Below are 25,548 nucleotides of genomic sequence, written 5' to 3' on the forward strand. Positions count from 1 at the left end.
TAGTACCTGGCATTTAGTTCAAGCTAGTATTAAATGTCCTGTGTAGCTGGTTTTCTCTGACTGTCACTAGGCTGTTACTCTGCACAGTAATAGTCCTTCCCTTTGAACTCCCATATTCTGTGTCTGATGCAGTGTCTAACAGAGTGTCAGAGATCTTAAAAAAGAATGCCAGATGGGAGTGACTATAGTTAGAGATAAAAATCTACCTTGTTACAAGGCAAATTAAATCCAGTTTGTATTGTGTGGGAAACCTGCAATGCTCTTGAGGTGCTGCATTTGGCAAAGTGTTCTCCCTTGCCAGAAGTCTTCTTAGACAAAAGAGCTTTTTTGTGAATCATAAAAAATGAGACTGAGAATGGACATAATTTGAACTAGAATAAAACCCCCAAACTTTAAAGTTTTTTTTTCTTTTTAGAATCTGGTACCTAAACTTCAGTGCTGATAATTTCACCAATCATCTTCAAATAATAGCTAGATAGAGTTATCACAGCCCAGAAGCAATTTTAACAAAAGGTAAAGTTCTCTATCCAGACATCTAGGAGGTGAAAATGGGGGATTCTTTCAAGCTATCAAACCAAGTTCACTTTTACAGTGTATGATTAAAAAAAAAAATCCCCCAAAACCAACCAAACAAAAAACACCCTTCAAAAAAAACGAAAAAAAAAAAAGAGGGAGAAAGAGAAATAAAAAGAGGGGTTAATTCTCCTGGAGAATAAATTGGTTTGTAGACTGGAATATAGCTGTAAGAAACAGAGAGCTTACTGTTTTCTGTGTAGATGTTTCACACACGATGAGCGAAATGCAGATGGATAACAGCTTTAAGAGGTTTTTCAAATGGGAAAGTAGCTACAGAACAATGTTATTCCCATAGCTGCTCTTGGACTACAGTGCAAGTTAAGCAGCATATTAAGTCATCTAAATAAAGGGGTGACATCATTCCCAAGGTGAAACAAAACAAGGTTTATAGATACAGGAAAAAAAGTTACCAAAAAACCTGTATTTGCAGGGTTTGCTTTTTGCTGTTTAGTCCAGAAAATTAACAAAGACACTTTTAGTACAACTGATCTGGATTTAGATCATTTGACAAAAATTATTATAATAAGAATTCCTTCTTCATCTAAGGGCACAACTAGTCTGACTTAGAGAATAAAGTGACTCATTCTATAACATGATTTTATGAATCCTTTCTCACATACAGGCAAAACAAATTAATTGCAGGTTTGGCCGATGAATCACAAGACACCCTCACACATAAGCAAAACTTGTATGGGTTAAATAAAGATCTAAATGACAATTTGTAAAAGCCAAACAACACTTCCATATTTTCTCATGTACTGTGACTTGCACATTGAGCTTTTTGGAAGATTTTAATCAGGCATAAGGTATAAGATAATATTAATGTACTATTGAATGAATTTCGGCAGTTTTTATTTTTTCTTTTTTTTTTATAAGGACCACCCATTAGCCTTGTATGCCCACTGCCATGCTCGAAAGTTAAATCTTGTTCTTGTGGAGTCTTGCCAATGCATTCCTGGAAGTAAGAAGCTTTTTGTTTTTAATAGCGCAAGGGCTGCATTCATTCTTCTTAACATCAATAGAATACAAAAAAGGGGTTGCATGTGATTAAAAAAGAAATGGGATTATAGAAAACATACTGTGCCACAAGCTTGAAGGCTTCTGAACAAGAATGTTGGGATGGAGCAGTAGTTGCATACAAATGCAGGCTTGAGATGCCATATTTTAGTTAATATTTGAAGATTAGCTAGAGCAAAAGCACAATGTTCTATGGCCTTTTAACATTAGACGAACCAAATATATAGGTATAGACAAACCAAGTTTGTACATTAAAAATGTTTGTACATTAAAAAAGTAATTGTGGCTTTTTTAACTGTCACCATTGGAATGTGGAGTACAGTTCAAGTGTAGTAACTCGTGTGCTTGAGCTGCTAATGTAGAATAAGTGAGATGCTCTGTGCATGCAACCATTTAGAGATATTCTCTGAAAACTTATTTTGGAAAAAAACCTCAATAATTCTTATGTCAGTTTGCCTTTCCTCTGAAATCTTCATTGTTGCCCTGCTCATCATCTGTATCTCTGACTCCTTTAAGATGTCTTGTCTTCTAAACAATCTTCAGGTTAGCTTGTTTATTTACCAAGGCCAGTTAATTTTTGTTTAACCATCTGGATTTTTGCAATATTTGGTTTTCTACAGTGTGGTCTCCACCACTTTCATACATGGGATGTAGTCACATAAACTACATGGTACCATGTGAAATTTAAGAATCACATGTAGGTTGACTTAAACACACCACTCAATTTCAGGCCTGGTTAGCATGGGTTTGTGAAAGGCAGGTCCTGCCTGACCAACCCGATATTCTATGAGAAGGTGACCCGCTTAGTGGGTGAGGGAAAGGCTGTGGGTGTTGTATATGTAGACTTCAGTAAAGCCTTTGACACTGTATCCCACAGCATTCTCCTGGAGAAGCTGGCAGCTCATGGCCTGCATGGATGTAGTCTTTGCTGGGTAAAGAAATGGCTGGATGGTTGGGCCCAAAGAGTTGTGGTGAATGGAGTTAAATCCAGTTAGCAGCCAGTCACGGTCACGAGTGTTGTTCCCCAGGGCTCAGTATTGGGGCCAGTTCTGTTTAATCTCTTTATCAGTGATCTGGATGAGGGGATTGAGTGCACCCTCATTAAGTTTGCAGACACACCAAGTTGAGTGGGAGTGTTGATCTGCTTGAGGGTAGGAAGGCTCTTCAGAGGGATCTGGACTGGCTGGATCGTTGGGCTGAGACCAGTTGTATGTGGTTAAACAAGACAAATGCCGGGTCCTGCACTTGGGTCACAACAACCCCAGGCAGCGCTACAGGCTCAGGGAAGAGTGGCTGGAAAGCAGCCTGGCCAAGAGGGATCTGGGTGTGTTGATGGACAATGGCTGAACATGAGCCAGCAGTGTGCCCAGGTGGCCAAAAAGACCAACAGCATCCTGGCTTATATCAGGAATAGTGTGGCCAGCAGGACTAGGGCAGTGATTGTCCCACTGTACTTAGTACTGGTGAGGCTCCACCTTGAATCCTGTGTTCAGTTTTGGGCCCTTCACTAAAGGAAAGACACTGAGGTGCTGGAGAGAGTTCAGAAAAGGGCAATGAAGCTGGTGAGGGGCCTGGAGCACAAGTCTGATGAGGAGCAGCTGAGGGAACTGGGGCTGTTTAGCCTGGAGAAAAGGAGACTGAGGGGAGACCTTATTGCTGTCTACAACTACCTGAAAGGAGGTTGTAGCGTGGAGGGTATTGGTCTCTTCTCCCAAGTAGCAAGTGATAGGACAAGAGGAAATGACCTCAAGTTGTGCCAGGGGAGGTTTAGATTGGATATTAGGAAAAAATTCTTCACAGACAGGATTGTCAGGCATTGGAACAGGCTGCCCAGGGAAGTGGTGGAGTCACCATCCCTGGAGATGTTTAAAGGATGTATAGATGGGGTTCTTAGGGACATGGTTTAGTGCCAGTCTTAGGTTATGGTTGGACTTAATGATCTTGAGGGTCTCTTCCAACCTAAATAATTCTATGATTCTATGACTTAAGTCAGATCTTCATGACACAGAACCATGAGAACCATGAACATGTCAAAGGGGAGACAAGAGAATTGAAGGAACCAGCTATAATTTGTCATAAAGTGCAGAATAATGGTGGAAAGAATAGAACTATTGTCTGAACTGGCCATGACACATCTCTCTAGAAAAGAACAAGAATTAATTGTTTGGTCAGGGAATCGTCTGGTGTTCATCTAGCTTTGACCATTTTAGTTTCTTACAGAGCAAGAGTTTGCATGCCGATGCTTTATCTGAGTATCACAAAGCTGTAACAATACTAGTGAGACTTGAGGTAATTAAGAAGCATTTGGTGGAAAATTTAATAATGACCTCTGCAGAAAAGAGTGTCTTAAGCTTGACTAGTGGATCTCACTTAACTATCAGAAGCAGAAAAGCTGATGACTGCAAACAGAGAAAAAACTATTGTTAAACAAGCCATGTCCTGTCCACAGACAACACTACTGAAACATCAGACAACAAAGAGTAAAAATAATGAATTTAATTTCCCCTATGAGGACAATGATAAATACTGACGAAAGACTACATTTAAAAAGCAGTTAAAGGTGATGGGCTCCTGGAAGATCTCCTCAAGTGAAGGAAGGAAGCCTAGGGACCTTGCTCAACTTCAGCTGTTCCCTAGATCCCTTCCTTCTTGTTTATGGTGAGTCTGTTGTCATCGTCATTGTGTTCCCTGCACAGAAACCATGGGGATGGCTGACTTGCCTTTTGAAATGGTGTAGGTTCTCCTATCTTGTGCAGGTATGTAATCGCAGACTAACTCCACCGCTAGGGACGGGAAGGTGTCAGGGAATGGGTGCTGCACTGTGCAACATTGAGACAGAGTCCGATCAGGTAGGGTGAAGAAGAGGGGCAACCTCTGACATCCCGTACAGATGCCATAGGTCCTGGAAGAAGAGAGGATGCAGAGTTTGCTGCTGGTGTGGTTTTTAACAGGTGGTCTAGGTTTATTTTCTGCCAAAGTAGACCAAGCCATTGCTGTAGGTGCTTCTGCTCTGTTTTCAGCAGACTGCTGTTCAAGTCTGAGTGTGAAGTCGTCTTTACCAGGCTGAGCCATTTTGGTGCGAGTCACTCCAAAGGAATTAGAACCTTGACAATGCATGCAGGACTAAAAGACATTAAAACTCCATGGACTGTTTTCTCCTTATCCTGAGCATATGTAACAGTGTGTGAAGTCTGGATGAGATGATAAAAAGCTATGCCTACAGTGAAATCTGGCAGGGAGATTGCTGCTTGTGCAAAAATTCCTTAGCTGCTACATGAATTGTCAAAACTATTCAGTGATAGCATCTGCAGATGCTAATGCAAAGGCAGTTTAAGTACTTATAGTATGTTTATATGAACTGTAATCATCCCTTCAACTGCAGTGTTAATATAATCCAAGAGGTGATGGAATTAGATAGAAGAGAACCTGATTACTGGGAATATAAAATTATCTGTGTGCAGATACCTTTGAAACGTGTAATCTTTTAAAGGAAACAGCTGATTTCTATATAATTATGCAGCCGAAAGGTAGGAAACAGGACAATATCATGTCAGACTATTTATATTTTTAATTAATCAATAATATATGGATGTGGTAGGAAGAATAACTTCTCAGGTCCTCCATACAATCCCTGGTTTGGCTCTGTACACTGTGATGTAACACTGGGGAATGGATATAGGTATACGTGTGGTTTGGTACATGTATCTGCATAAAGAATAGTTTTTGTATGTCTGCCCAGGAGTGGTGAGGCCAGCTTAGTGACTCAGTTTCTGGCAGAAACTTCTGGTTTGTTAATATTCCTCAGATTTGGGAACAAATGACTTCAAAGTACCAAGGGAAAAAAGTGTTTTGAAACTAAAATGGTTGGTGAAGAAATAATTTGGGGGAAAAAATGTTAGGAAGTTTATGTCTTCAAATGTTACCAAACCTTTTGATTATACATGCATATGTTTTGCTTTCCCATCTTGCATTTCATATAAGCTTTCTGTTTGTTTACTGTTTCTAAGTGGCTATTCTTACAGAGGAGAAAGTGCTCCATTCCGGATGACTTGTGTCGGGATTTTTTGGGGGGGGTTTTTTTGGGGGGTTGGGTTTTTTTCTGGTTACCTTAGTTTTATTGGACCTCTTGTTTCAAAGAGCTGAGTTTTCCTCATGTTTGCTTGTGCTATCTTCACAGACTTTGTCCTAAGAAACGTGTTTTATTTGCATCTTTTTCCTTTTAGAGTGGCAAACAAGCAAATGAAACACTGTATAGTAGTGCTTTGTAACATTTTAAAATCTCCTTTCACTTTGGAATTTGTCCAGTTTTGATGCACAAATAACCACAATAGTGTCTTAAGTGTCTTCTCTTAATTTTAAATGTGTTAAATATGGCTAGAAGAAATCACTTTATCTTTTCTTTTCTGGAGTGGTGTAGCACTTTTGCATCTCACTTGTTCTTTCAGAGAAATAGGAAAATACTAAAGAAAAAAAATCAGAAAATGGCTTTAGTGATCCTGGTGGCTGTCAGAGACAGAGAACATAAATTAATTTTAAGAATTAGTAGGTTGATTTGCTGAGTTGTCAGAGGAACACGCTGGCTTGCCTTCTTTTTCACCAACCTGTGTTTCTTTTGAACATCTGACTATATGCAAAATATAGAATATCTGTGTGATTTCAAGTTATTTTTTTTGAGTTCATGGATCTAAGTTTGACCTCTAAAATGCACATGATATTATTTTTAATCCTAAACCTTTATTAGTTTTATGGCAAACTCCCAATAAATGTGTGTTTCAAAAGAATGGCAAAGGTCTCTCTATTTTCAAAATCTTAACTGTGTCGTGGGAAGGGAACAGTATAAGACAGGAGATTTATATCTAGTTCTCAGACAGAAATCCCAGGAGGATCAGACTTCTTGCCTCCCTGTTTTTTACCAGAATTTCCCACTGGAAAATTCCACCAAGCAATAATTTCAGACCTATCAGAAGTTCCACAAAATACTATGATAATAAAAACATCATCCGTTATCAAAAATTATGTAAGCTGTGAAGAAACCAGTATTTGCAGTTGAAGCATAAATCTCTTTAAAAGGAACACTGTGTGTCTGTGTCCTTGCATTATGCAGTATTTTCAGAGATAAAGTATTTCCCTCTGAGTTTGATTTAACAGCTATTTTATTTCCTTAAAGGCTGCACATGTGGTGTAGACTTGTTGTTTTTGACATAAATGTCAATCAGCGTAATAGAAATATAAAAACTCTGAAGAAAGATAAGTATTTGCATGTTAGTGAAGATAGACTTTAACTTGAAACATTTACACCTGGTACATAAAAGCTGAATGTGAATTGCATCTTATACATACTAACGTATTGTTCTTAATATAGGACAGGTTTTGGAAATGTGGCACTCAGTGCACCGAGTTCATTTGGAGATAGTCCTACTTTACTGACTGATAGTCCTAACTTTACTGACACGAGGATTAGTATGTGGTTTTGGTTATGAAGGAGGAATACAGTATAAGACACTGTGAATGAATGATGTGCCACTAGAACATCTTTTCTAAGAACTATTGTTCAACAGTAGCTGTATTTTTTTATCTCAGGCTGACCGTAAAAAGAGAGAACTGGTATGAGGAGGTTGGTACACTTGTAAACATTTTAAAATGCTGTTGAAAGACTTAAAGGATTTTTTAGTTCTTTTGAAAGTACCAGTCTTGATTTGTAATATTGAAAGCATCAGGAGCATATTTGAAAATAAAATTAATATTTTTGTCTAATCCTGAAAATTATTGTACTGTCTCTCAATTTAATAGAAGCTAACACCCATTTCATCCTGTCCTTCATTTGTAGATCTTGTCAAGACATCTCTTTCTCTTTCCCCTTACAAAACACATCTAACCCCCTCAATAATTTTAAAAGACAAGTGCTTTCCCAAGCCTTTCCCCCTTCTTTTCCCTTGTTCTCTTTGATGTGTGCTTTGCAAGCTAATTCTTTATTGCAATGTTTAGAGATTCTTTCTGTTTGGTGCTACACTGTGATGTATACCATCAGCAACAGCAGTTGCTTCTGGATGCAAATGATATAGGGAGGAAGTCAGGAGATCATAAGCTTGGGGAAACTTGTTGGTCATAATTTGAGGCTCTGGATAACAGTTTGATATAGCTCTTAAAGGCACACACGCACACACACACACACACACAAAACTCTTTCACAAGTCCTAGAAAAAATGGTTCACAGGGGAAGAAAGAGTGTTAAGTCTGAAAAGACTGACAAAGACTGTAATTTTTCTCCTGTGAGATAATGGTTTGAAGCCAGCAGCAGATAAAAGATTGCCATAAGAATGGCTTAATTCCCCATCTTGTAAAAGGATTAGATAATTCAGTCTCTTTATGGATTCCTTGCTCTGGGAAATATATTTCCACTTTTGGTTCACCTCAGAAATAGCTGCAGAGAGTACTTATTTAAATGCACAAAGACCTGCATTCAGACATTTTGAAAAGGCAAACAGGACATAGAAAAGATTATTTTGCAGGCTGTGTCAATGTGTAAGTTTTGCTCAGCAAATGGATATTCTATTTTTACTGGCTGAAAACATTACGGATGTGAATTACATGTTGGTAACATGGAAACTTTGCACAAAAGTCTTCAAGAGCAAATGGAAAATAATGCTTATAATTTGCAGAAAAAAGAATGGATTTCAACTAAAATCCATTTTTAACTACAATTTTTATGAATTTTCGAGTCATTTGCTGTGCTATAGTGTGCAAGCACTAAGAAATGGTGTCCTTAAGGGAGTGAGAGCAAAAGTAAGCAACAGACTGTGATCCAAATAGTATCAGTGAAAATGGAGTTATTTTACATGAACTGTACCTTAGATCAGGGTGAAATTCAAATAATACAATTGCTGTGTGTCTCATATAAATAGAATTTATGGTCGTAACAACATACTTCTGCCTGAGAGCTGTGCACAATTTCTTTAAAATGGATTTAAAGGAACTATAAATCTCTGCTGGGGAGCATGCTGAATATGTCACTAAGTTTATATTCCTACATTTTATTCAGAAATTCTGTTAAATATCTGTGTTTATTCATGTAGTCTTACAGTTTAATTTTGGTAATGTCTGCCTTCGTGGGTAATGTTCTGCAGGCTAATCCAATAGTCCTCATGCTTCATTTCTCTTCAATGCAGATGCTTCCTGTATTTTAGTCTGTGGTGAAAACAGAAGCTATGACTCTGCTTTTTTAATATAACAAGGTGACAAGCTGCAGAGCTTTCCCATTATTACTTCAGACTTGAGAGGTGCCAGGTACTTTCATTACTCACTGAGTTCACAATCCTCTGTTTACCCCCATAGATCTAAGACATTTTTCTTCTGTAGTTTATTGATCCAAAATTTGTATAAACTTCTTTCAAAGTCTAATCTTCATTAGGAAGCTTGCGTATGTAGCTGAAGCAGATGGAGAGTTTTACCAGCAAAAGAGTACTTTTGCCTGTGTATTGTTCAATATTCATTTAATATAATTTTACCATTATATTAACTGCCATGCTGGAAAACTGACATCCTTTTTTGTCTCTGTACCTGTGAATAAACTAAGAATTTTGCTGGCACAGTTTTGACATTTTTATTCTTGTGAAAGATATTAGTAGAACAAATGGAATAGGTCGGGAATTCCTGGCTTTATATTTAGGTGCTGGAGAAGCTTTGGATTTTACACCAGTATAAAGGAGTGGAAAACTTGTGGAGACAGTAAGTCAAGGTACATGAGATCAGAATTTGGATCAGTACGTTTGAGCACAAAGAGTGAAGTAAGCTCAGAATGTTATAGGCAAGTCACGACAAATGATTATAAAGCTTGGAGTGCTGTTACTGGTGTGGTGTTGAGGTTGCTAGGGAAAGGTGCAAGAAAATATTCAATGTAACCTAAAAGCATGTGGGCACTTTCGGGACTTCTGTTGCCTGATCTCTGTTGCCGTAACTTGCCTGGAATTATGTATTTGTTTTAGGGAAATTATAACTCAGTATTACAGTGATATCAGAGGAGGTGTTAGATGTAGATGTAATGTTTTAAATTATGGAAAGGAAGCAGATGATTTGGAAAGGAAAAAAAGAAAAAAAAGGAGGAAATCCAGTGAGTCCGATTTATCCTTCTCCTCACCTCTGACTGAAATTCCATTTGGTTGCCAAAGAAACATTATCATGTTATATTTTTAATAAGTTTATTTTGTTAATAAGTTAATGATATTCATTATTCTTACAAAATGTATATTACAGTTTTTGGTTCAAATTGATAGCTACTTCATAAAGAAACTAACTGTAAATCCATGAAGTATTTGTTAGGATTTTTTCAAGAGCATAGTCAACCTGCTTTGAAATAATTTAGGCAAAATCAGTGATTCAATAAGCCAAAATCTCGTTAACTAAGATTCTAAGACAAACATGACATTACCTCTACTTTTCAGAGTTCAGAACTTCTTTTTGTGGTTGTAGCCTTAACAATGTACATTGATCTTGGGTGAACATGAAAACAGCTTTACTGCTCTTTTGCTGAAAGATTTAAGGATTCTTTGCTGAACTTTCCTCTACTCACCATGTTTATCTAAAAGAAGTCACCTGAGTCTTCAGCAAAGCAGATCAGGAATTTTTCATTGGAAAAATGAAATGTGTGTTCTTTAGGAAATAATGATTCACAGAAATCAAAACATTTTACAGAAAGTATCCAGATTCAACAAAATCTAGCTGACACAGGGCAGAGCAGAGAGAACGGCTGGAGCTGCAATTCTCAGACATGTAATTTCCCACCTCCTCCTTAGGGAGGGCTCTTGACAGTCTCGGAGCCCCTGAAGGAATTTTTCTTTATTACTAAAAAGCCAGCAGAAGCATTTGTATTGTCTTGAAATAACAGGTTTTCAGGATTTCTTCTCAAGTGGAATTTCAAAGTTTCTGTTGTTTTTCACCTCTGGGGAACATCAGAATTTGAGCATATTTATCCAGCTCTAGTTCCCTGTGTTTAATGGGAAAAGAAGTCCCATAGTTATGTATCAGAATTTGAAGGCCAGCCACATACACAGTAATTATAAAACTCTTGCACCTGGTTGTTCATTTGGGGATTGAAGGAGAGTTTGTCCAAAAATGGTAACCTATTCATCTGTTCAGGGTTTTTTGGTTCATTTTTGTGGGAGGAATAGAATGGGAATTTGGTTGTTTGAGTTACAGGACATATTTCTGGAAGACTATGTCAGAATAGTATTAATGTAAATATAATCCAAATTCGTCTGTCCGTGAGTGAAAAATCGCCCTTCTCTGAAGGTGAATCTCCTCACCTGCTTAGTATTTGATTTGACACAAAAATTTCCTGAAGCACTGATACAGGGAACTAACTAGCTAACACTTAAGGAACTAACCAGCTAACACCTATAGAGCTAACCCTTAACCCACATCACAATTGCCTAGCCTTGCTTAGCTTTGTGTAACTTATTGTATGAGAAACAGGAGTTCGCTGGCGACTTCACAGGCCTTGCAAAGATAAAAAAACCCTAGCTGCATCCTTGAGTGAACTAGATAACAGAATCTTGGCCACAGGACAGGAGATAAGCCAGTTCTAACCAACTCATCAGTTTGAGTCCAAGTTTGAGTCCCAGCCAACTCAGCACACCAGGCCAGAGGTAAAAGTGTACAGCGAAGAAGACCCGGCCCACGACCACTGCGCAGACGCAACCAGGAGGGGCCGGAGGTGGAGACTAGGGAAATGATTTCCCGGAACTCATTGTAATAAGAACCGCCTTCTCGGGGACAGGTTATGAATATGTATAGGTGTTCACAGAATGTTAGGGATTGGAAGGGACCTCAAAAGATCATCTAGTCCAGTCCCCCTGCCAGAGCAGGAACACCTAGGTGAGGTTACACAGGAAGGCGTCCAGGCGGGTTTTGAATGTCTCCAGAGAAGACGACTCCACAACCTCCCTGGGCAGCCTGTTCTAGTGTTCTGTCACCCTGACTGAGAAGAAGTTTCTTCTCAAATTTAAGTGGAACCTCTTGTGTTCCAGCTTGAACCCATTACCCCTTGACTTACTGTTGGTTGTCACCGAGAAGAGCCTGGCTCCATCCTCGTGACACCCACCCTTTATATATTTATAAACATTAATGAGGTCACCCCTCAGTCTCCTCCAAGCTAAAGAGCCCCAGCTCCCTCAGCCTTTCCTCATAAGGGAGATGCTCCACTCCCTTAATCATCTTCGTTGCCCTGCGCTGGACTCTCTCCAGCAGTTCCCTATCCTTCTTGAACTGAGGGGCCCAGAACTGGACACAATATTCCAGATGAGGTCTCACCAGGTTCCTAGAACATTCATAAATATGTACTACTTTACAGCATTTAACCAAGCTCGCACCTGCTGGAAATTTACACATGTCTTAGGTGGAGTTATCCCCTGTGTGTCCAGTGCTGAATAAAACATAGCTTCTTTATAACCTCACAAGGTTGTAAAGTAATTTCCACGCCTCAGCACCACCTCTACTGTACACTAGCACAAAGCAATTTATAATGCACCTAATTTGAAGTAGTAGTCTACATGAAGACCAAATACTAAAGAGTGTATACCTCAATATTAGGTATCAAAAATATTTTAATTTCTTTTTTTTTTTTTCTTCAGGATACTTTATTCCATCTCATTAGGCCCTGATGTTAGAAAGGATGTATCCTTCTAGTTGAGTTTTTTAAATTATTTTTATAAACCCGATGTAGTCCTTGGAAGTAACTTTTTTTTTTTCTTCTAGTCCATTAATATTGCAAGAATGGAGTTCACTAGTGAAGTCTTTATTTATTTTTTTAATTTGTAGTATTGTGCTATAATATGGAGTTTAATTTCATTTACTGCTAATTTCAAGAATATCATAGGACACCAATGTTGACAGAGAGGACAATCATCGTCTACATTTAGTGCACTGGAGAAGTTCTTAGATGGGAATTTGTCCTGCACCTGTACTTGCAGTCATGTACACACTCAAGTATAGACATATCCGTAGCTGCCCTCAAAGCAGGACTTTGTTTTGCCTCTTAAAAATCCATCTTGCTCAAGCGTAAATCTTTCCACAAATTTCAAATCTGAAAGTGCGTGCCAACTTTAAATTGTGGAGGCAAAAAAAATCCAGCTTCCTCAACTGTTCCCTGTTATTTTTTCCCCAATATATGGTTTAATTCCATCGTCCTATTGTCTGGAAACTCTGCACCTATATGAGGGCTACTGCATTGCTTTAGGGATGGTACAAGTGGAGAAATCACAGCTCCTCTAGCATTACTCTCTCCTTCCTTTCCTTCCCCACTATAACCATACTTCATTAGGTACCTGTTATAATTAGTCATTTTAGGATGCTGTTAGATGGATTTTAGATTCATATAAGGAATGGTTTTGTAGGATCATTGTGTCTCTTTCTTTTCAGTTTCTAAGTGAGGTTATCAGTCTAACATCTTACTAAAGCAGCAATTACCACAATGTCAAGAAGCTGTCCTTTTAATAGCTCGTATAAATTGGATGTTGATAGGCATCAGGGAGATTTGAAAACAAGACCACTAGTTCTGCCAGACAAAAAGAATGGGCAAGTATAATGACATGCCGTGTATCTGATTACAATTAAAAAGAACAAAAAAGCTCAACTAGACTTTGGATACAGTCACCATTTATTTTCTCGTCAAATATGTCAAGTTTTGGGAAGGACTAACTTTCAGATAGTAGTGACAAGTTTCCCCATACAGTCCACTTAAGTAACGTCTGTTTGATTAGAAGAAAAGTTCTCTAAGAAATATGTCCTAGTGAACTGTGTTAGAAAAAGTAGATGTCATTTCGAAGATTTGCATATTGCAGAGAACAGACCTTCATTATGTAAGAGTCCTTTCTTGTGTCTGCTTCTGTATACCTGTAATTAGACATTTGTAATTAGATAATTGTGTCAATAGCTCCAACTGTAATATTTTTGACATATTTAAGTAGCATGTTATAGTATCAAAAGAACTTAACTGGTAAATTCAGAAACTACAAGGGAAACCGTTTTTCAAAGTCATATAATGGGGAATATGTTGCTGCTATGGAAATCTCGTTGACTTTAAAAAAGCCTTGCAACATGTATTCATTCATACTATGTATTCATTCCTTCTTCAGTACTTACAGAATACTCTTTAGTTTGTGCAAATACATGGAAGAATCTGACTATAAGCTGATTCAAACAGACAGTACAATCTAAAACAAACGATATTCTGGATGACGGTCCCAAGCTCAAAACAAAGCTGATCTAGCAGAATGACTGCTCATACTGTGCCAATTTATTTCCAGCTGCTAAGTAATGCTAGAAGAAAGATCAAGATGCACTCAGTGTTTTCTCCTGATAGTAATGATTGGATTGCCACAGGGATATTATCATGGCTTTGAAAACAGGGTGTGAGGATGAGAAGATTGCTAAGAAGGGAAATAAAATTAGTCCATAAGGCATTTCCTTGTTAAGTTGTGCCATTAGGAAAGCTCAAGAGTCTTTCTTCGAGTGCTAGAATGGGTTTTTCTGAATGGTCAGGCATGAGAGAAGCTTGAGACTTTGTAGCGCTTGACCAGTCTCATCCAGCTGGACTCCACCAAACAGCCACTCAACAGAGCTCATCTACCGGGCAGGAAAGGCTGATCTGTGCCGAATCCTTTGCCCACCCGCCTGGTGTACAATGGCCCTGTCACTAAATTCATGATACAGATACTTATATGCTGCATATTTAATCCCTGTAAAACTCCCCTGAAAGATTCTGTCAGCTTGAAAATGGAAGTAAGTTGAAACGTGGCCATTAGTCTGCTTCATTTCACTTTTTTTTTTTTTTTGCAACAAATGGAACCAGAATATGAACTAGGATCTGATACGTCTCTAGGGTATTGCTTCTTGCACTGCCCGCAGGAGGAAATCAGTGAGTCAGTGAGTTGTTTTCACCTCTGTAATCATAGGGATTTACAAATGTTTCATTAAGACTGTTGGTGATTGTGATACCACAGAATAATGTATTCTGAGGTGCTGTCAGGCACTAAAAATTTCCAGAGAAATATTGAAGATGTTCAAAAAGAGGTGGTCATATTAGTTGGAACTGGGGTTTCAGGTAGATTGTTTCACACAGCCTCACTGGTGAGAGGTTGTGCAACATAAATCATGGAGTTAACCTCATTTTCTTTTCAATTTAATAATAGTTCAGTTAAATAACAGTTTCATCTTAGTATTTCTTCATCTGGTAAAACAGGTGACTTCTGTTGAAATACCAAATTGTAATATCCTTATCTTGATGACATGCTCTGTTCTCCAACAATCTATGTTTTATTAAAGAAAAACGTCCTGAATGCTTGAGTTCAGCAATGCACTTAACATAGGCATGATTTTAAACCAAATAAATAAATGTGCCACTGAATCAAAACTGCAACATTTGTTTCTTATCACCTTTGTGCATGCTGAAGTAATTCTTCATTTTTCTAGTGAAAATTTAAGATGGATGAACTTTTAGACAAAAAAAGGGTGGGTTTTTTTAGGTAGGTTACTCATACTTCCAAATACGGCACCATCACTTATAGAATACTTAACATAGTAGATAAAGGCAATTTACATGGAAATAAGTCTTTGATAAGGTGATAAATCTTAAATATCTGTAGAAAACATTGCTTTTTCAGATATCAAGTCAAAAGGAGATATTTTCCTAGTCTGAATCCTAAAGAAATCAACATGTTTTCTTTTTGCTGACTTTAGTCACTGCTATTTCTTAGATAATACTGCATGTGCTTATAGATTGCTCAGGAGTGTCAAAAGACCTTTTGAAAATAGCGGATTAAAAAAAAAAGTATAATCTTGACTCAGCTTTTCCTGTTTGCTGTTTCTTTCCTCTGATGAAGCAATATAGGATTTTATTATGCTGTGACTCATTCAAGGAGTGAAGATGAAATCGTTCTGTATACTTTTTGCATAATCTTATAGTATCATATTTTGTAAATCATACTGGCAACTGTGTTTCACACACCCACAAGCTTGCTTGTAGTCATAGACCTGGTATAACACTGCTGCACCCATCCTGTAGAACTTATTCAGAATGTCTTTGGCCCTGAAGTCCTTGGCAGTTTTCTTGGAACAAGTCCTACAGAATGTACTTTTGGGTCAAAGGAAGTTGAAATATTTGTCTGGAGGCTGCTTGTAGCTTTTGAGGCTCTAACATGCAGCTGGTTGAATGAACAGAAACAATGTCTTCTAAGTGAGAGATCACACTATAAATGGAATGTATATAGAAAAAAATGTTGGCTACCAGGTATCAAGTTTAGGCACCCATTAAAATAATTAGTAGCTGAAATAATGTTTCTGTTAGTAACTGAAGTAATCCATAAAGTATTAGTAATTTGCAGGTAACTTGGGAACTTTTTTTTTTCTTTTTTTAAGAGTGCGCATTGAAAATAACAGCCAGGATTTTCAGAGCTAGCTACCAGTCTGGAAAAAACTCAGCTCTTTTGAGATTGCTTTGCAAACAAGGTTGCCTTTTCCAAAGCAGTGGTTGGAAAATTCCAACACAACATTTTGGTCATCTTTTTACCTTTTTTTGCTAAAGGAATTTCTATCTGGTGTTTGGCAATAAAGAATCAAGTCTACCTTGGAGGTTACAATTCTGTGCACAACTGGTCTGCAAGAAAAAGAATTGGAGATGAAAATGCTTTTGTGGTACCAGGGGCAAGATAAATGGATCTCATATCTTAGGCCTTCCAACATTAGTGAATGCTTGTGGCATGGTGCAGCACACTTTTCTTGGAAGACCTTCAGCAAGAATGAAGCAGGGAAGAGAGTAGCACAAACAAGGACAGATTAGAAAATAAATCTCTCATTGTATAATAAGCTTCTGAAGCATTCTTAAGAATGCTTAATAATTTTCAAGTTTTTTCATTTTACTGTGGAGATGTCTTATCAATAGTATTATTATTGAAGAAGAAACCAGAATGGTCCAAGTAACAAAATTCTTTTGGTGAGCAATAGTGTTTGGGACTTATTTTGTTGCTTGAGTCATGTGAGAATCTTTTCCAGTACAAATGCACGTGTTAAAAATACATAAAGAAGTAAGTTGAAAATTGGGTGTGAAAATGAGGTCCAGATAGGTCAAACATCTTCTTCACCCATCCACCCACCCAGTTCACCCAGGCACTTCCTCTTACAAAGGGAAGTCATATGAAATGGCTTTTCTGACTAGATACCTTGAAAAGGATTTTTTGCATGTTTTTCATGAGGCAATGGGCCACTTCAATATATGTCATTTCCAGAATAAGATGAGAATAATTTCATTTGTTCATATCTGGTTTGGATTTATGAAAACTCAGAATGGGAACATGTTATAAAATCTTGAGAATTCTGATGAGATAAAAGAAGCAGCTCCTACTTCCAGAGGTAATTTTTTATGACTGCAATATAAGCAGAGAAGGTTAGAGTAATTTTCTTTTTAATTAAACACAAACTATCAACATGGCTGCAGAGAAGCATGCATCACTTCTGGTTCCTGTCATTCTATGTATATCCTTATAAGCTTGAATACATGCTTGCAGTAAACGTGTATATATCTAATTAAGGAGGACAGGTAAATTTTAATGCAAAGGAAAATGATGTGATTTTTGAGAACTTCATTTTTCACATGGTTATTTCATTTGTAGTTCGTTTTCTCTCCATTTGAGTATTTTAATGATGATGGTACAAAGTTATTTGCTTCTGTTAGACTGTCATCTTCAGAAGACCTAGTCTTTTAAAGAATTGGTAACTACAGCCTTACAAACCATGTATAGAGCTATAAAGGACTCATAGAAGTAATTTTTAAAATTAGGTTTACAGCTTCTAAGTTTTACGCTTTTGTTGCCTTGAGGAGTTTTGTGTTCTGTGGAACTGCCTCCTCAGGTAAGAGTCATTGTAAGTTTACATTGAGCTTTCTGTCATAAATAAACCATCCCAGGGGCAATAAAAGGAATAAAACAATTATGGCTGGGAATGGTTTTGAGAAGGTACAAATAGATGACTTAAGGTCCAAATATATTAGATAACTGCGAGAGTCTTAAAACATGAAATTCAGATAGGGCAGATAGGAGATTCTGCTTGGTTTCAAAGGTTAATTCAAAGTTTAGTGTAAAGTAGCTGCAGAGAGTGAGAATATAGAGTGAAAGGAACTTTTTTAAAGAGATAAGTTATTTCTTTCCCTAAGGTTTTACTTCAGTGCATTTTTATGAATCCTGGGCTTTGCAAAATTGCATTTTTCTTATTCTTTTCCTGTCTGAATAAAATCAAGGCACGATAACATTTATGTAAATGGAAATTACGTTGTACTGAGAGCTACAAACCATTTCTTCAGCGCAGAATCTGTAGTCAGGATTCATAAGAGCCTGGAAAAGAGTGGTGGGACTCTTGGGATGCTCATATACAAGAACAGATACAAGGACTATTTCTGTAAATTGCTGCCAAGACATTGCAGTCAGCTGATGCACAGGGAAGGCCTGAAAAGGAAGCTTGCCCTAATTACGGTATTCTTCTTTAAAAAGTAACAAAGGAGGAGGAAATGTTCTTGCATGTATTTCCCTGGAGGGGTGAACCTTGGCTAAGGGCCCGCGTCCCAGCTGGCTCCCTCACTGCCCTCAGCAGGACAAGGGGAGAAAACAGGAGGAAAAAGCTGGATGGTTGAGATAAAGGCAAGGTAGTTGCCTACCAGGTACTGCCATGGTCAAAACAGACCTCACTTGGGGAAAATTAGTTTAATTTATTGCCAATTAAAATAGATTTAGATAACAAGAAACAAAAAGACAAACATTAAAACCACACCTTTCCTCCCCACTTTCCCAGGCCCAACTTCACTCGGCCGCTCCAGACTCCTCTCCCCACCCCGAGCGATGCAAGGCGGGGACGGGGAAAGGAGCGTTGTGGTCACTCCACAAAGGCTCCTCTCTGCCTCTCCTTCCTCCTGACACTTTTCCTCTACTCCAGCACGGGCTCTCCCCACGGGCTACATTCCTTCAGGCAAAAAATCTGCTCCATTGTGAGTTGTCCACGGGCCACAGTCCCTCCAGGACAAGTCCACTGGCTCTGATGTGGGTCTTCCATGGCCTGCAGTGGATATTGGCTCTGGTGTGTGCTCCTCACCACGGGCTGTGCGGGAGTATCTGCTCTGGAACATGGAGCAGCTCCTCCTCTGACCTTGGTGTTCCCTGTGCTGTTTCACACTCTTTCTGTTCCCTGCCCTTCTACCTGTGTGCCATTGTTTGCTCTTCCTTGACTGTGTTCTCTCCAAGGGCCACCCTTTTGGCTGAGGGGCTCGGCTGTGTCCTGCTGTGGGTCCTTTGGATGTGGATGGAACCACCTGTGTCCAGCACAGGGCAGCTCCTCCTCTCCTCACCAAGGCCACCCTTGCAGCTCCCCCACTGCCAACACCTCGACAGACACCCAATACAGTCCTGTTCAATTAAAATATTTTCGAATGTAGTGAAGGAAGCTTGCAGTTTCATATGCACGTGATGCCACCAAAGCCGCGCTGAAGTTAAGTGTTACAAAAATATATAAGCTAGGATTCAGCTGGTTGTTGCTTAGAAGCTACTTTTGGTTACTAGACAATTTGGAATGAAATAATTGAACCATGGATGTTGGCTTTTCAGTAAAGCTACCCTTTTAATTAAGACAATGTTGCAACTAGGGTATGTAGTCAGAGATAACACTCTTCTGTGTCTTATCTATGGAATATGATTGCAAATGTTTTCATTCTGTTTTTCCACATTTTAGATTGCAAGGAGATAATTTGGCAGAAAGGCCTGAAGATATCTCTATGGTATCTCAGACATCTGAGCCCGCAGTGTCAGACTCTGATGGTAAGTTAAATAAATATTTGCTGCTCATAAAAAAAATCACCAACAACTTGAATTTAAGACTAGAGGTTATATCTGTAAATGAAGATTAAAAACTTCCAGAGAGTGTTCCTGGGCATTTGAACTCAATCATTTACACTTCAAATCTCTTAGCAGAGACTCTAACATGGTTTTTGTCATGGCCAATTTGCACTCCAGAATAATTCCTAGGATTATTTTGGGAGCCGTCTTGGGCCAGGTTTCATTCTTAGTAGACAGTTTGCATGTTAGCACACTATTTTGGATGTAAAATAGCTTAATAACATAGACATGGGCTGTTCATTGCCAATTGGCCTCTATACCCAAGAATGGTCTTTGAAATATTTAATACTACCAATGTATCCGCGGGATTTCAACAATATACAGTAAAAATAAAAAGTTATAGAATTTCTGCCATTTTTAAACTATCAGAAATGCTTCTCTCCAAGCAGTACTTGCTAGAGGACACTCAGCCTTATTTCAATTTCTGGCGAGGTTTTTGAACAGAATAACACCTGAAATCTAGTGGAAGGGTACTTCCTGAGGGATATCTTGCCAGAGAACACCGTGCTTTCCTATGAAGGATTAAGCTGATGAAGATGAACTTTATCGTAGCTGTTACTGGAGTGGAGACAGAAAGAAATAGAGGTTTGGACAGAGAATCTGCAAAGATAAATCTTTCAGTCCATTCTCTTACTGTTGGGCAGAACCAGCCAAGTCTCTTAGTTGGAGAGGATTTGATTTGCAGTTTAGTCTTCAGCAGCTACAGACAAGTTAACTAGGTTGATTAATTAACACAAAACAAATTGGAACTAGCTTTTGTTGTTTTCAATTATCTTACTAACTGTCTGCTATTTAGTGCTATTGGGTGTACTATTGGGTATGAGGGCAACCTCAGCTTTCCCTCATTTCTCTTGCCTCGTTTGTATACCAATGTATGTCAGCATTAGTAACTAGTATGTCTTTAAAGATAAATTTTTCAAACTGCTTTTGTGAGAATACATGGCTCCATGCAGTCATGCCATTTGTTCTTTCTGTCATCTGCCATTGATCACTTTATATGAAAAAAACAAAAACAAACCCAAACAACTAATAGGAGACTCAGAATCTCAAAATATGATGTTCTTACAAGCTTGATGAATGTTGTCAGCAAGAAAGACCCAGACTGGTGACTGCACTCAAGCCCTGTGAAAGGAAAGGAGAATTCTTCTGTTGTGAGAGTAATCCCCAGGAAGGGAGGTGGTGGTGACTTGTTTGAGATAGGTAAGGGGATATGCAAGCATGAGATTATTGCGGCAGAAACAATTAGAGGGGTAAGATGTATGTGTAGGAAAAAAGTTCTACAGTTCCTCAAACAATTTGTTTTCAACAGATCTCTGCCTTCGTTTTTCCTTCCTGTGTTCTCTTGTTCCTGAAGTAGAAATAATCCCACTTTGCCATGCTGTCTTCTGAATCTGTAGGCTTCAATAAAATAGTAAGCTATTGGTAAGGGGCAGAGCCACCAGGATTAAAGAAGGTGAAACTCTCAGAAGGTGCTGGATGCTGTGTAATAATGAACCTGGATCTTTCATGGTCACAGGGCATGGAGCACAAGAGTGCTATAGCCCCTGTAACTTGGACCACTTTAAATGCTTCTGGATATTTTCTAGTCAGTATGGATATAGAAAAGATGGAGAATGGTTTCCCTAAAAACACACCTCCAATAAAAATATAAGGGGTAAAATTAGGTAGGTGGGGCAATGACATTAATGTTGTTATAAACACATCTATCTATCGATCTACTGATCTGTCAATCTATCTGTCTATCTTATGTCTGTGAATATCCATGAGCTTGTTAGTCATAGAGCTAGAAAATAGCAGAGCCCCTCAGGCAAAAGACTGAGGTCAACAGTGAGGTACTGCCAAAATTCTGTCAAGAGGCACTCAGAAATATTCAGCCTTTCAAAATATATTTTCTTTTCCTAAAATGTTGGCTAGAAATGCATTTTGATTTGAAAAAAAGCACAGCTAGATTTTACAAGTAGGCACAGACTAGAAACAGGCACAGAACTCGAGTAACTGCCCATTCTATCAGTCTTTCCTATAAATGCAGCACATTGCTTGTTTTCTGTGCATCTGATATTTATTTCCAATAAACATGATGTATGAGAAGAAGATGATAGAAGAGACTCCTAAAGATATTGTTAGAAAACCTAAGTAACCAAAGCATCATGTTGCACTGAATTTTTAGGTATGTCCTCTTTAGAATGTATTTTATCATTAAAAAGTAACTGACAGGCTTCGCTTACCAGGTTTATTTGAATTTATTTTCTGCTTTTACTTATCAGTACCAATGACCTTACTGAGAGAAAACTGTGTATTGGGAAATGCTGATGTAAATGTGGCAGGATGGGCAAAAATTATAGCTTGCGTGGCTTTTAAGCATTGCCTAAAGTGACCAGAACTTCATACTTCAAGGATTTTAGCTATATTATAATTTTTAGTAGAATTAATTAAATTTGATTGTATTGATTTTATTAAAGCTGAAGATCCAATACTTGCTTTTGTAAAGAGTGAACAGTATTTAGTTTTAATAATAAAAATAATGGATAACCTATGGGACACCTTGGCAGATGAAGGTAGCTTGCTTATCCCTCTAATTGTTTTAGAGACACATTGCATTAAGCTTATAAATTAGAATCAGACATAAAATCAGACATAAATAAAATCCATTGAAGTGTAACTGAAAAGCAGCGTGTTTACGGTACCCACATTTAGCTTCCCAGCAGTTGATTTATAGGCATTTTATTTTCAAAGTGACTAATGCTTGCTTAATTAGAGTGATTTACTTCTCTTCTACCTCTTTGGAACAGCTCAGGTACCTGGGGTTGAAACACTTACGGAAGTTATTGATGAATTTCAGAGTACCTCTCAAGTGGCAGGTTCTGTAAGTATCTTCTGTTATCAATAATCTAATTTTTAAAAACAGTTTGATAAACTTAGATTTTGCATAAAGATAAAAGTTGTGCTTGCCAGCACTGTCATCCTAGAGAGAAGAAAACTTAATTTAGCCAGAGGTAAACAGTCAGATGTTTAAATTTTTCGTTCTAGGAAGGATGATATTTTGAAATAAATTATTATCTCATACAAAACCATATGTTGTTGGACTTACATGTACAGCTCCCACTGAAAGTGCAGTCATTTTATACTATGCCTATATGTTCTTAAATATTAGTCAAATATCCATTTTACCAGATAATATTCCATTAAAAAAAACCTAAGAGAACAAAATAATTCAAGCTTTAAATTTCTTTATGAAAGATGACATTATAATATCTCAGCTATAATTTAGCTTTTTTGTATCTTTTGCTTGGAAACTAATAAACAAGAGGTGTCTATTTAAAGTGTTTGGCTAATTTACATACTTTAAAAAGAATACAGTATTATGCTTGGTAATATTTTCATCAGTTCTTTTATTTCAAAATTTAAGAAAATGTTTGCGGATTTGCAGTTTGCAAAAAATGTAACCAGCAATAAAATAATTTTTGAAAAATTATCTAATCAGAATTTTGGTGCTAGTTATATTGCATAAGAAATTTGAATATAGGTTAAAGAAGGGATTTTCTCTTTTTCTAAGGCAAATAACTTGACACGAGTTGTTTGTTTTTGCAAAATTTTAGGTAGCTGTAAGAGGCTATGTTAATTCCTGTTCAACCATAGCAATACTGGTTTATAGCACACTTTAGCGTTGATAGTGAAAAGGGCGACTCAGTATTTGTCAGCTAAGGAAAAAACGGCAGCATTCAAGAAAAAAGAAAAATGACAATACAGACTGATCCTGCAGTCTTTCAGGCAGCTGATTAGGTACTACTAAAGCCGCTAAATACTGAACATATTTCCAACTAGAGTTATCAAAGCAGTTGGCAGATAGGGAGTTCCAGATCAATCCCTAAAGCTCTTTGGGCACTTGGAGAACTGCACAGGGCATTTGTGGATATTGGGCGAAAGGAGTAAGGAGCAGAACTTCAGTTGCTATTGCTTTGAGCTTCTTTCTCGAACTTCCTTTCTGCTTCACACCAGTGAACAGAAAGGTATAATAAATTTTGCAGCACTTTCTAAACTCATTTTCTTCTTACTGATTTGGACCCACGGCTACCAGCTTCGATTTATCAGTTTTGCAGAAGTAGCATAGGGAAAGAGTGACAAATAAATTGAATTACACAGAAAAATAAAGGTATGAGGAAAACAAAAGATCACTATGTTTATTAGCAAAATCTCGCTACAGAATTATACAGCCTTCAACTGAGTATTTTGAGATATACGCTCTGTGTGTGCCTGCTTACAGGTGGACAAATGATATATGCACATGTATCATTTAATGCTCTGCTAGTCCTCGGCACAGGTAGGGTTGCCTGGAGCAGCAGACTGACAGAGGCAGCCAGGTTGACTGTCCTGAATCCCTGAAATCCAGACGGGCTGTTGTTGTCATGGCCAGTGCAGCTATTGCTCTGCCCACCCCACCTCTCCCCACGGCCAAGGCAGCTGGTGGCGCTTCCCTGAGCTCTTGGAGAATTCCTTTGCCTAAGTTACTGAGGAGCCATAAACCCTTCACTGTTATTCCATCTGCTTTGGGGGTTTTTTTGTGTGTTTCGTACCTTTAAACTCTTGCTTAAAGAGTGTGTAGCTAGCCGATTCTGTACTTTTAGCTCTTTGAAATGGCTTGTTATTCATAATAAGATTTATCTATCCAACAATCTCTATGTTTGTCTGCAACTGCATCTTCTCAAAAAGAGAACAATGATCCAAATGTTGTTGCCTTTTAGGGCTCTGAAGGAATAGATATCTGTTCCATGGTCCCGTAATAACTTCCAATGAAGGTCCTCTAATAACTTATTCTTTGACAATCTTGACATATAAAATATAGAGGTAAAACTGGGGTTCCTCACAGGAAGGCTGTGAAGATAAATATGTTCTTGCAATGGATTCCCACAAATCCTTCAAAACAGTAAGAAATATGCCTGTAAAAATTACTTCAGAATTGATACCAAAATACCTTCTTGTGACTTGAAATGATTTTCGGATATTATATGAGATATGAGATACTATATGAGATACAAGATGAGGGAAAAATAAAATAACTATGATGTTGATCAGACATTTCTCATAAATTGGACAAATTGGTTCATGGCATTCACACAAATGTGCATATTACATGTAAAAATTCCTGATCTGGTTCAAGATGTGCCACGTTTAATACTAGTGCTGCATTTCAATAGGGTAATTTGAGTCTGTTGCTAGTTAAATGGATCATTATCATAAATTTCTCTCTACTTATGTATATTTGGCAAATTTTCTTTAAAAGTCTCTCAGCCTTCAGAGGAGAAGCGTTTTGAGAAAAAATGTAGGATAAAGCAGCAAGAATTATGCATAAGCAATCTGGATGCCAAACTTAGAGGAGATAGGCAACATCTATGGCTATAATGTGGTTCATGTAATTTATACAGTGCTTACATTATGATTTCCTTTTAACATTGTATATGTTTACTGTTATATTGCTGAAGAATCTGGAAGCTTGTGTAATTAGACCTTTTCCCTTTGAGCCTTTTTTAAGAGAATCTTTTGCTATGCTTTATTTTTCACAAAGAGAGCTGATATTTGAAAAATGAGCTTACATTTCCAGCGCTGCACAATCCCACACAAGGCATACTGAATGAATAAACAAGTAAAGCTAGGAAAAAGCAGTTTGAAGTATTTACGGGAATCGGCACTCTTCCCAAGTGTTTTGCAAGGATTCAAAGTGGAAGCAAGCATTCGAAATGTCCTTAGATATCCTAGTTTACTGCAGGGCTCATTTTTTGACAAATATTTAGTGTAACAAAAAGTGCTAGGCGAAATGCAAAGCTTTTTCTTGAGATTTTTGCAATGTGGTGAACTCAGAGTCCTATTTTACTTTATGTTTCTGTAAAGGAGTTTTATAAATATTTGGCTAGCAAGCTTTAAGAAAATGCTGAAGAGATATTAGGAAAAATTAGGTGGACTTCAATTCTGACAGAAATGGAAAGGTAAGGTATCAGGAATTTACAAAAATAACAGTGACTAACAGAAAAAAAGAGGG

General features: G+C 37.8%; 1 protein-coding gene across 1 annotated transcript in view; it reads left to right on the top strand.

The window, feature by feature from the left end:
- Positions 1-25,548, top strand: part of C2H8orf34 (chromosome 2 C8orf34 homolog) — a 160,488-nt gene that overhangs the window by 107,066 nt on the left and 27,874 nt on the right. The window contains exons 9-10 of the mRNA XM_065629519.1: positions 19,354-19,439; positions 22,307-22,380. Of these exons, the coding sequence (XP_065485591.1) occupies positions 19,354-19,439; positions 22,307-22,380 (160 nt within the window). The remainder of the gene's footprint in view (positions 1-19,353; positions 19,440-22,306; positions 22,381-25,548) is intronic.

This window comes from Caloenas nicobarica, chromosome 2 (assembly GCF_036013445.1).
Source record: "Caloenas nicobarica isolate bCalNic1 chromosome 2, bCalNic1.hap1, whole genome shotgun sequence".
Taxonomy (NCBI): domain Eukaryota; kingdom Metazoa; phylum Chordata; class Aves; order Columbiformes; family Columbidae; genus Caloenas; species Caloenas nicobarica.